This window comes from Telmatherina bonti (genome assembly GCF_933228915.1).
Source record: "Telmatherina bonti genome assembly, chromosome: 3".
NCBI lineage: Eukaryota > Metazoa > Chordata > Actinopteri > Atheriniformes > Telmatherinidae > Telmatherina > Telmatherina bonti.
In genome coordinates this window covers 22,284,770-22,298,135 of record NC_136621.1, presented here as the reverse complement: position 1 = coordinate 22,298,135, position 13,366 = coordinate 22,284,770, and the positions used below count along the sequence as shown (strand labels likewise).

The 13,366-nt window shown below is 37.3% G+C and overlaps 1 protein-coding gene across 1 annotated transcript in view; it reads left to right on the top strand.

Annotated features, from left to right (window-relative positions):
- Positions 1-13,366, top strand: part of cacna1ib (calcium voltage-gated channel subunit alpha1 Ib) — a gene marked incomplete at its 3' end in the record, with an annotated part of 171,149 nt that overhangs the window by 93,731 nt on the left and 64,052 nt on the right. The window contains exons 9-10 of the mRNA XM_079263089.1: positions 61-458; positions 11,065-11,216. Coding sequence (XP_079119215.1) covers positions 61-458; positions 11,065-11,216 — 550 coding nt within the window. The remainder of the gene's footprint in view (positions 1-60; positions 459-11,064; positions 11,217-13,366) is intronic.

Genomic DNA, 13,366 nt, shown 5'->3' with positions numbered 1-13,366 from the left:
AAGCTGTGCAAACATACATGTGTTGTTTTACTCTTTAATGCTGCATTTGCATTATGTCAGGTCGTCCATGTCCTCATCATAATAAATCAGAGCACACCTCAACAGCTCAGCCTATGGCCCTCACTGCCACCTCCGCCACGGATGGCTGCCCTCAGTGTGCTGCAGCACTGACACACAAAGATGGGATGGCACCAGTTTGCAGTGATAAAGCAGAAGAGGGAGCCTTGGAAGAAACAAACAGGGAAGATGGCCAGTCTGGTGGTAACGTCAAGGCCAAGAGAAGCCAGAACAGCACAGGAAACCACGTGTGCTGTAGTCCTAAGAAACGATGCAAGGAATTATGGTACGAGATGAGGATGAAACTGTGGGGCATCGTGGAGAGCAAGTACTTCAACCGAGGCATTATGATTGCCATCTTGATCAACACCATCAGCATGGGCATCGAGCATCACGAACAGGTACAAGTGGCTTGTTCTACATAATTATATTTCCAATTCTTCATTGTCACCACACATCATATTACTCGTGGGTTCTATAAAACGCCTCCCATAGTGTGACTTTCTCATTTTCATTCTGTTCCCAGCGTTCCCAGAAGTCTAGCAGGTTTAGAACAAGTGAATAGCAAAGGAAAGGTAGTTGTCATGTATCATTTGAGTCTGTGCTGGGAATAAAGGACAGAACATCCATAACCATGACTTTGTCATGTAGAGATGAGCTAATGACAGCAGAATCAATAAGAAGAAGAGAGGAAGAGGATTTTACTCATACTGCTATGTTAAAGGCACAAGTTGTCCTCACTTTCTCTTGAATACCCCTATGTGAATTCTGTTTTCTTCATTATCTTTTCTAAATTCCTGAAATTCACTGTTCTTTGTTCCATCCAGGAAATGAACTTATTATGACCCCCAATCTCACATCCGGGGACATGCAAATACAATTTCCATTTCACTTTGCAATACATTTCTATATCAAAAAATCTGAAAAACCACTTTGTGATAGCTTCAAAACTTTTAAGCAATATTTGAGACTTTCCAAAATGAAGCCATTTCCATTAGCATTTGCATTTGTTGCGATGTTAATTTGTTGCACAATTCTAGGTGTAATGGAAACTACTTCTTCAATGACAGTAATCTACTGAATGTTTCTTCTCCCGTTCTTAACGCTTGATTTTTACTCTGACATACTTCAACTATGACGCCTTAAACAGACAACTTTGTGCCTTAATATTATTATCCAAATAAGTCAACTGAGCACTGATGGACTTCAAACTATTTATATAAAGATCTTAAGGACCCCTCATAGAAAAAGAAAATTTGAACCAGAGCTTGAAATGAGAGACACAGCAGTGTCTGAAATATCATGTTGTGTAAAGACTTTAAAGGCCTGAAAGTTTTCTGTTTTTATGTCAAGTCTCAGCGACTGAATCTCGCCTCAAATACTGATATTTTTGGGTTTTATGATAAAACTGAAAGAGTACATGACAGAAAAGTAATCCATTATTCATAGTATTTCAACTCAAATCTTTCTAAGAAATGAAGGTCTCATCATACACACACAAACAATTAGCAGTAATCATGTCATCAGATGTCTGTGCATCATTCTTCTCTCTGGTGCGCTCCAATCGGGTTCTTTATAAACATGAGTTAGAGTGAGACAAGTGTGCAATGGTGACAACAGTCTTATCTAAGTCGAAATCAAATGTACAGAGTGGAAGGATTTTTAATCAACAAACCTAAGTGAAACACCCAACAACATAAACCGAAAAAAAAAAAAAAAAATCAGCCTCAACACACATTACAAACATGCACATATATTTGACCACTTTTAGATGAAAAACAGGGACAAAACTCTCCAACGATTTGAGAGAGCCTGTTGCGGTTAGAGATAAAGGATTTGCTTGTTTAGTGTTTTTCAGATCCACACGCTACAGCCTGTCTCACTGGCTTCAGTCGTTTTAGAGAGAACTGACAACCATGGAGCAGGTTGAATCTACAGTCTCTCTCAGTTTCTCTGCCTGTCACTCTGTCTCTACCCTCCTCTGCAGTGAAAAACTATATATTCCTGGCTGTGCATCCATCTCTTTTCCTTGCGTGCCTTTTCCTACTTTTACATTTATAATCTGTAAAATAAGACTCCCTAGCCTACTGTACAGACACGTTAGGGAGCAGAAATTGGGTAGATTTGTGAAAAATGCTTACTTTTACCAAGCTTTCAAAGCAGCAGAAAATATGTCCTATTTTCCTCATCTCCATCTTCTCTTTTAACTTACTTTTTTTCCCTACTCATTTTCTGTCTTATACTGTCACTTTGCCTTGTGAACTCTTTGTCTTTCTATCAATATTTCTCGCTCTCGCTATACCATCGCCCACTCATGCCTGCCACCGCCTCAGCGGTGGGTCGTCTCTCATCCCAGCTGCCGCTATAAATAGAGAAATTGAAGAAAAGTAGCAGAGAGAGACTTAACTGTGTTAATAGGGAGGAAATAGTAAGCTGGAATGTCTGGTGTTCCACTGACATCATAGAAAAGTCTCTTTGAACAGCAGAATCAATGGCTACTGTTTACCTACCATGTCACACCAGTGGTTCTTTAGGATCCAGAAGATGGTGTGGTCAGCTACTTTTGCAAACATGCATGCATGATATAGAGAACATCGTTCAATCCCAAAACAAATCAATTTGAATCTATTATAAATGTGTGGAAAATTTGTGAAAGTTTATTGAATTCATAAATTGTTTCCATCAAACTATAATATACTGATTATACCAGCTTGTGATTTCTTCTTTTAAAAGTTTTGGTTTCAGCTTTAAAGGACACTGCCCTTATGCTAAAATAACATCACAGAGGAAAGTTTCATGAGATTTTCATTACCCCCTCTTCACACATTCAGCTGCTTATAAGGCCCCACTAGTGAACCTTCAAAGTTTTTCTATCCGATGTGCCACCTAATGACAGATAACGGGCTATTGTTTCTCATAAAGGCATTTTAAAAAGAGGGGGGTATATAGTCTGTATAGACTGGTCAGAAAAAGAACATGAACACTTATACAACATATCTTATGTCTTCATGAATTAAATATTCCAGTTGGAAATCTTTGGTTGTTACATAGTGGAAGAACGGGTTGAGAACAAAATAACTCTATAAAGCCAAATGTATCATATCTGACGCATACTGTTTCTGTGCATTTGCATCACTTTATGGTAGAAACTTTACTCAAAACCCTGTTGTACACCATAAGATACTCGTCTCCTGCACCCTGATGGATACCAAAAAGCAGATTACACTACAATAATTTTTATCTAAAGCACTGCAATCAATGGTAAATATACTAAAAAATAAATCACTATTTTTTTTTTCTTTTTTACAGATCAGGGCCAAACAAAGGCATCAATTTAAAAACTTGAACTTTTCTCCCCAGTTGTTATTAGATTAGGCTTCAAATAGATGAGAATATCAGCTACCACAAGGTCTGGATTCATTCATTCATTCATTATCCTAACCACTTAGTCCGATGAAGGGTCGTGGGGAAGCTGGAGCCTATCCCAGCAGTCTTTGGGTGGAAGGTGCAGTACACCCTGGACAGATGCCAGTCCACCACAGGGGGATTCAGAATCATACTCAAAATAAAAATGGAAAGAACAAATCACAAGCTGAACCAATTAATGTAGTAAATGACACAAGACTATTCAAAAGAGGTTTAGTAATGTGTGTAGCTTCAACTTGCCCAATGAGAAGGCGGATGTTTTCTTAAGGGATCTCCTCCCAGACCTGGATAAGGGAATCAGTCAGATGGAACAAGACATGATGTCCCAGAGATGGTCGATTGGGCAAGCTCTGGTGATAGGCAGGCCAATCCATAGCATGAGCCAATCCTTGCTCATGCAGGAACTGCTGACACACTTAACAACATATAAGCTCTATACAAGTACAGAAAGGATGCAGTCAAGGAAATGGTCTGTGGTCACCACCAACAGAAACATTCTTTTATAGACTTGTCTTGCTATTTGCTACTCTATTATCTGTTCCATATATTCATACAGGCAGTTGATAAAATGCTGTTACTTCCTACATGGACAAAGTGATTTCCCAGATATATGACTGTGCTTGAGTTATATGGTAATGATCATTCATTCATTTTATTCATTTATTTATTTTTTGAGCAGCGTTTATTCATATTTTGTTAGCACTTGCAGCAGAGCGGGATGATATAGTCTTAATAGTGATTTTCATCATCTGGTTGCGCATTTTAGACTTTATCTGGAAGTGTTTTAAATTAAAAAAATAAATAAATATTTGCCTATTAATGAGTTTTACTTGTCTACCACTGCAGAGTTGCACACTGTACAAAACTGCTTACCGTGACTGTCATGCTCAACACTGGGAAAATATATTGAGGGTCTCGGGCAGGCCTCTTCAAATGGCGGCCTGCGGGTCATATGCAGCGCAGAACCAACTTCCATGTGGCCCAGCTTATGTAAAAGAACAAAGATAGTAATCAAGAACCTTCAGTCATTCCTAAGCTGATCAAGTTGCCTACAGTTGAGCAGACCATGAATGCGACACTTGGTTGCCTAGCAACATTAACCCCAGCGAGTGTTGTTGTGTTTTGAAGTTGTAAGAGTCAACAAAAAACAGCAGATTTAACCCCACCTGAACTAATAAGTATTTGTTTATTTTGCCGTCACATTCGAGCACCAAACTGATGTGTTTAGTATGCAATGACAAAAAAAAAATGCAATGTGTGTGGCGGTGTTTAAAGATTATATTGTATAGTGGACCTTTTTATGTTGAAAGTTAGGAGAAAAATAGGTTCTGACTGGAATTTTCATTATTTTCTTTTGTGCATTTGCCCTTGTCATGTGGGACTGAATTTAAAATAGAAAAATTTATAAACTACTTACTTCTCAAAATGTAATATCTTTTTTTTTTATTTATTCATTTTGACTGATTTATTTTACCTTACTTTATGTACTGGCTCTGATCATTTTTTTTTTTTTTTTTTAATTTGAAAATCTGGCCCACCTGAACATCTAATTGAGTAGCCCTGGTCTAGGGTCTTCATGAAACAGATACTTGACAGGAAAGTGTCAGAGATGATGTGACATCATTTGAACCTGGATGGCTGCTTCAAGTAGTCTGTAGCATATGTAGGTAAGATAGACCTAGGCCCCTCCCCAAACACTGAAAGAGTTTCACATATGGTTCCTCTTGGCAGTTTTAGATTTCAGATGGGAGACGTTCCTCCTACACGTCTGCATGTTAAAAATCGCAAAGACGAAAGTGAAGTCGATTATGTACAGTTCAGGTAATGTGGAGGGGTACTGTAATTCGGCAGAATGACATCAAAAGTTATGGTGATTTGAATGAAACTGGAAGGATTTGAAGATTTCATGAGAATTAGCTGAATTTATGTTAATATTTTGCATTATTGCAAATTCTTTTACGGGCTATTTAGGCCTCATTGATTGGACTTAAACTAGCTTTTGTTGTGGTAATTGCAGATAACTTTGCAATTAACTAGAAACAATCAGTGTTCACTGTACAAAAAGTTTTTGTTTAAAACTGATATTTTCACAATGATAACTTATATTAACTTTTTGCTTTAATTCATATCAAACCTGTATGTAATTCCCGAGGATTCTTTACTTGCTATTCTAAATTCCCCGTTGAATATGAATTGCTCGAGTGTGAACACACTCTAGAGAACTCAACAGCTGTTTGGAAATTAATAATGTATCAGCATAACGGGTACTTTAGAGATTAGACAGGGATGAATGGAGATCAAGCAGCACTGCCAAATGATTGTCTTTCTCTGCCAAAACGTCAACATTTATGCTAAAATGAAATGACAAGACTGATGTTGGAGAAGCTATTTTCACACTTATGTCTGATATACAGCTTATTATATGTTGGCTTTCAAATACAAGCTGCAATCAATTAAAAGCCATACCACATATATCTATTTCGTACAAGCAAGTACAAATACATCTTAGTCATGGGAAAAAATGCTCTTTTGTATGAAAGAGAAGAAACCAGGAGCTATACTCAAAATTTGCAATTGTTGTAGTTGCTGATACAACCACATTTAAATGCAACTTGCCAGCATTACTGGAAATTAACTCAGCTTTTCTAGCCTTGTTTAAGAAGGTTATCAATATTTTGAGACATTAAAGACTCATACAGTACGGATGAATTTAGAGTTATCTTCATTATACTTTACCTACATATTAAATTATAGAACTAATCAACTTTGTTCTCATAGGCAAAAAGAGCAGCGGAAATTGCTTGGGATGTCTAGGAGCCCTTAAAGTTACTGTTCATGTTAAACATTTAAGAGCTTCAGACTTAATTTCTTTCAATGTGTTATTCAGCTTTGTGTATGTAGAATGTGGACAAGTCGTCCGTCCAGGTCCAGATCCAGGTCCAGGTTAGTTTAAACAGAGACGGGTTGCTATTTTGCAGTGTGACCAAACAAATCACACTGAGGCTTTCCTATGCAGCAGGGACAACAAAGAAGCATTCAAAAAGAAGGTGACAATGCACTGAAGCAATAAAAAGTATCAACAAAATATTTTTTGTTGTCTTTTTAATGAAGAAATATAGTGTAAATAATATAACGATAAACTTAGCTTCTGTCATATTCAGGGAAGCCTGTGCAATGCGTCATCTCTCGAGGGTAAAAACCAAGTGGATAATCTACTGTTAATGTCTAAATAGTACTTTTTTGTGCTTGTCAGAAATCCATTTAATTTGAATCAAGCATGTTATAGCAGAGAAACATCTAATATCGCAGGATAGTGGGCCTTGATGACCAGGGCTGGGGATGACAGTTCTACAGTCTTCCTGTTTTCCCATACCGTGTACTTCCTGCCACACCTTTCCACACTGGCGAGTCAAGACTTCTCATGCAGCATAGGCTGTAGATCCTGGCTGCTAGTTGGACCAGGGATCCCCAATCGTGGTCCTCGAGAACCAGTATCCTGCAGGTTTTCCATGTGTCCCAGCTACAACACACCTGATTCAAATCAATGTGCAGTTAGCACACATGTGCAGAGCTAGTCTGAGTCTGAGTCAGGTGTGTTCCAGCAGGAATCTGGCCTGTGTTGGATCCCTGAGTTGGACAATGAATTTGCTGTTTGTTATTGGACTATTTTCTGTGCACAGATGCTAACAATCTGCAGACACTCATCTTAATTATTACAGGTTCTTCATGTCCGATAGATCAAAAGCCCTGAGTCGGCTCTGGCTCTTGGCAGGTATGGTGGTGCCACTTTAGGTTAGATATCATAGGACAAATAAGAAGTTCTATATAGATAATATAATATTGACTCAGCTGAAACAAATCATCCTGCTTACAACGTCATGAGTAAGTTGCTGCTACAATTACGGTGTCCACATGTAACCTCTGACCTCAAAATGTTCACCAATACAATGCATCTTAAATATCTGTACATAGTAAATGGAACTGAACAGAACTTTTGTAGTTCAGTTTGCGGTTCTGTACTGGTAGCGGCTGTTTTCTAAACAATTATATAGTAGTTCAGTGATCATTACAGGTGGATTCTGTTTATTGTCTTAAGTCAGCTATAATTTCTCAGCATATTAAATCCCCACTTTTATCATTTGACTCCATTCATTGGCAGACCAAAAACCACAAGTCTTTAGATCTGTTCCCATCCCTGCAGTAATGAGACAGCAGTAATGGATCTCTAGAGGCTGTTGGCACTGTTTAGCTGGCCCGGACACTGGTGGGCATACATCATTAGCCCATGTTTTCTCACCGCTAAACACTCATTAGGAATGGCAAATGCAGACAGTGTAGGAGTAAAAATGGATGCACACATTCACAAACACACACACAAATGTAAATGCAGTACACACAGTGCTTATTGATTCAGGGGCATTGAAATGTCAAAACTGTCATTGCTGAAGTTACAGATGAACTCTTTAAAATAGTGTTGTGGTGGTGGTGTGCCAAATTGAGCTTTTTGTGTGTGTCTGTATGTGTTTCTAAGTTCAGCCCTGAAACAGAGAGACAGTAGGACCATGAATTCAGATAATGTTTGAAAAAACCTAAAGGACAAATACAGATGCATATCATTGTGAGACTGAAAACACGCAAAAGAAAAAAAGAAAAGAAAAAAAGCTAAAAATAAAAAAAATAAGTCGAATCAAGTGCTTCTGCAAATATTAAAAGGCTGATATGAATTTAGCAGCAATTGTTTCAATGGATTGTATTTTTAATGTCTTATCAATGTTTTTATTTGTGAAGAACACACAGCTGAATGTCTATGTCACAGTGTAGCTCTATATACAACTCTAGTATAAGTCCATTATAACCTTTATTGTCCTTGTTGTTTTAGGGTGGACAAGGGTGACTGAATCACTTGTGTGTTCTTTTTTAAAATCAGTTTTCCATTTTTTCCACTGATATATTTTCTAATTAAACTTACTTACTTGATCTTACTGACTAATTGGTCAAATTGTAGGTATTGGTCCAATACAGCTTATTGGACAATCTATTCTTTAAACCTTTTTTTTAAAGAGCAACCATACAAAGCAAATTATAGAGAGAGTGAAGAGAAAGTTAAGCAGCATGTAACGAATGTTTGTAATTTACACAAAACTTTCGAGACATTCTGCCATTTTTAACACGCTTTCTGAGTCATTTGCGTAGAAATAGATAAAGCTGAAAGCCTGACACAGACATTATTTTTAATTAAATTCTGTCAGCTTTGTCAGATAATATTTTTAATAGAGCAGAGCAAAAGCCTTACAGCACTTTTAAATGGTTTTCAGTCAAGATTCCTACTCATTTTGTCACACTATACAATTTATGGGATCACAGACAGTAAAAGAGGAAAAAATGAGTGTAAAGGGTTTGAGTCAACCAGAATGCCAACATGATGACATCACAAATATTAATTAGATTATGTCATCATCTATCAACATGTAGCAACTATTTATCTGACTTTTGCTGAATTACATTAGAAACTTCAGCAGTTTGCATCACTGCAAACAATTCGGCCAAACTGAAGTTTTCCAAAGCAGAGACAGATAAAAGTAGAGCAGGGACCAACAAGCTCGTTTGAACTTTGAACTTGACCTATTTCACACACAACAACACACGCCTTGAGCATCTTTACAAAAATATAAATACGTCTCTGCAGCATGAGGTTGTCTGACAGGCTGTTCCATAAACGAGGGCCAAAGTGGTGGAATTAAACCTCACTGTAAGTTGTAGTCCAAACTTTCTGTCCTGACTTCCATCCTGACAAGTAAAGGTCAGCACAAGAGGACCTGCGGGTCAACAAGGGCTCACAATTTAAAAGGTGGTCCGATGAATAAGACACCCATTAAAACTTTCATAAATTACAAAAAGAACTTTCAAATCAATTCTGAAAAGGACAAGGAGCCAATGCAGCAATTTTAAATCTGGCATAATGTGTTTCCACCCGCTTGTCCTTGTTAGGACACACAGTGCCAAGTTCTGAAGTAACTGTAGGTTAAAAAGGCTTATTTTATGGGAAGAAACGATAGCAGGACAAAGTAATAATAATCTATCCAACTTGAATTAAAAGCACATATTGGCATCTCCGTGCTGACAAGAAAGAGGTATATATGGACACCGTTTATGTCTTTAAGACATATCTAGTATCATCCAGCTCGGCGCCAGATAGGAGACCCAGACTTCACACACAGAAAAAATTTAAAATTGAGTAATTTTGGCAAAATAATCTCTCTCTCTCTCTCTCTCTCTCTCTCTCTCTCTCTCTCTTGTCTTCTGGACCAATAAATAAAACTTCAGTTTTGATCTGGTTAAAGGGGTGCTATTATGGTATTTCAAGTTTTCTGAGCTTTCTACAGTGTTACAGTGTTGAATCCTCATCAGACATGTGAACGGCACAGTTTTTTATCACCTAAACGCATGATTGAGTTTGAGTTTGAGTTCCAGAACGCTCTTCATTCGGTTTCCACGGCGACAAAAAACGCGTCGTTTTAGAGTTTTTTCTACTTGGAAATCCTTGTGACGTCCCAGGGGATAAGGTTCGGTAATTGGTTACCTTCTACTGGTTAACAAGGACATGTACAAATACATCAGGTCACATAAAGTTATTTCCAACGATGGCTGGTGAGTTTACCAAAGAGAGACATCCTGCTGCATTCCTTGCTGTAGGTTGCTGTTTTCCACTTCCTTTTCAGGCTCTGATTCAGGTTCCAACATGTAGGGCTGTATGCTATGTGTTGACATTGTATTTTGTTTTTATTATTGAGTTCATATTAGCCTAATCCTTCTGTTTATGAGATTTTACAATGACGGCGAAAGCAGTTGCGGTGCGCCTCCCGATGTAGTGCAGTGGCGGGAGGCGGGGCTTAATGCGGAAGAGTCTCAATCCACTCGTTTTGCCCACAGGCTGATCTGACAGCCTACGGAGAGGGTTGGTCTGAAGTAAACAAAGCAATTTGTGACAATAACTCGATCAATCCCAGCCCTTCTGGTCTCAGAAATAAAAATTAGCCTGAAATGCACATAATAGTTCCAATTTAAGCTAATGATCTGTCATCTATGACTTTACATCTAAAATACAATTTTAAAAAGATTATAACTGGTTCTATTGGTCATCAGAAGACATAGCGATGTAGAACTTTGTGTCATCAGTGTAGTAATAAAAATCTGTGCCATGTTTCCTGATGACATCCCCAAGAGGCAACATGCACAGATTTAAAAGAAATGGGCATAAATTGATCTTTAGGGAACCGCACACATTTAATATACAGATTCTTAGGGAGCATGTGTCCATGCTTCCTAAAACATATTTGATATGTAGAACATTTAAGAACAATACCTGAGTGGTCCATTAGATTTCACTGTCTAATTAAAATGATATGTATAATAAAATGTGGTGATCTCCTGTATCAGTTGTGACAGTGAGATCCAGTAGCACCAAGGCAGAAACGTACAAATCCAGCTTACCTTTTACCTCTCTCCTGTCTTTTCCCATTTTATGAAGTTATGCTTAAATTTGTAATATTTTGTGTTTGTACTTGTCTCTGTGCTGGTCAGCCGGAGGAACTCACGAATGTTCTGGAGATTTGCAACATCGTCTTCACCAGCATGTTCTCCTTGGAGATGATCCTCAAGCTCACAGCCTTTGGCTCTTTCAACTACCTGAGGAACCCCTACAATGTTTTTGATGGAATCATCGTCATAATAAGGTATAATCATGAATGTGGAAATCACACATCTTAAGCGATGTTTTGTTCAGAAAAAGGCATACTGTTAAAACTAAAACACCATTTCATGGATCAAATATCCTAAAAACTCCTCACGAATGACAGTAAAAACAAAAAGTAGAGTACATCTGATTTTAGTACATGATGATTACTGACCCTTACAGCAGTGCTTTAAGTTGGCCAGTATGCAATGGTACGCTGTACCAGCACTTTTAAATTCTATCCCTTTGCATACCAGGACTATTTCTTTTTTTAATATATATATATATATAATTTTTTATAAAGTCCACACTGGGACTTTTACCGGCTTTTCTCAGCAATCACTATGACTTCACCACATATTACAACTTATATTTGTTGATTTTAATAAAACGTAGCCTCAAAAGAAATGTATTGTTAAGACTGGTTTAGACGCACAATGCTTGCTGTAGCCGACAAAGTCCCGCCGCACTTCACGTTGTTCACTCGCTTCTGTGTTTACATTGAAGTAGACGTGCTTTAAATGACAGTAAAGGTGGAGAAAAAAATCTATCGCGGCTGTAATGTTACAAACTGGAGCAGAGTTGAGTCATTAACAGTCATTTACTACATCAGACAATGAAGGTCAGATGCTGCAAACTAAGTGTATGGCTGGACAGTATTTTGAGTTTTTGAAGATTATTTCTAGATTAAAGATAAGATAATGTTGCTAAGTGCAATGTACCAGGCCTAATGTTGGGAAAAACATATTTCACAGAGGAAAAGTGTAATAGTAACACACTGTTAAAATAGCCTGGTAATAAGCTAAATAAGTCTAAATGTATGACTTTTTTTTTTTTTGTTTTAGCCATTTTATGCATAGTGGCTCTGAAGTGGACACCAATTTACAAGCTTTTTTCTTGCATCTTCATGAATGAGGATGATATTTTTGTAAATTAACCATGTCTGTGGATGTTAGTGAGTCATCCAATACATTTCCACTTACTGTAGAATAAATAAATATATGATATAATTGAACGTAATGTATTTACGCAACTTTGCCTTTGCAATAAATAGGAAAAGAAAAAGATACAGCTATTACAAAAAAGTACAGATAAAGATACAGCTATTTTACAGAAGATTTACATAACAAAATTATGTATATCTGTTATAGCTATTTTGTAGAGTACATTAAAATAAACCACACAAAATTCTAAATATCACTAATTAACAAAAAGAAGTATCATTGCATATTTGTAGAGGTAAAATACTATATTTAAATAAAAATGTTTCACTGCTTTTTAATAATTAATGCATGAAAGGGTTAATGAACTTTTACTTTATGTATTTACTTTTCAGTGTTATTTGTAACGTCCATGCAATGAGGCTTGAAGTTCATAAAAGTGTCTCCATGGAACTTTGATTTAGAACTTGCTGTGTTTGTTTTTTGTCATTCCTGTGCAATTAAACCATAAATCTAAATATCAATTTATATATCTACATATAAGTATCACCCCTGTTTTTGTCCCATATTTGGGACTAACAGCGAGTCATTAAAGGAGTACCAGCACTTATTTTGTTCCACTTAAAGCACTGCCTTACAGATAGGTTATTTTTGCATCCCAACATTCTGGACAGAGATGTTGCCATTACATCATTCACATTTAGTCAAACTCATACAATTGGTGTGTCGGGTTCAAATGTACCACCTGTATAGACTGAGTTGCCAAAGTGTCAGAGAGCAGCAAACAGTTTATTTTATTTTTTTTAATTTATTTTATCTTTTGTTGTATGTGCCTGCCGCTTCTGGTGAATGGCTATGTCTTTGATCTCCTAATATTTTTTTCATTCATCTGGTTAGGAGCCTTTGTCTGTGATCCCCATTATAAACCAGAGATCAAATACACATCAAAGCAGGTAAAACTGAAAAAGATCAAATGTGCAGCCCATCACAGAAGATACATGTTGATTGAACATATCTACATCTGTTTTCTTGTCTGAAGCTCTTCAACCAATTTATCTCTCTTCATCTATCTGAATGTCCACAGCCATTCAGACAAAGCTGGTCTGTAGAAATCCCCCTATTGAGTACCTGCCACTTCCAGGCAACTCGGCAGTATATTGATGTGCTTTGTGGACCCTTGATAGCTACCTCTTTTGGGGGCTAGGAAATG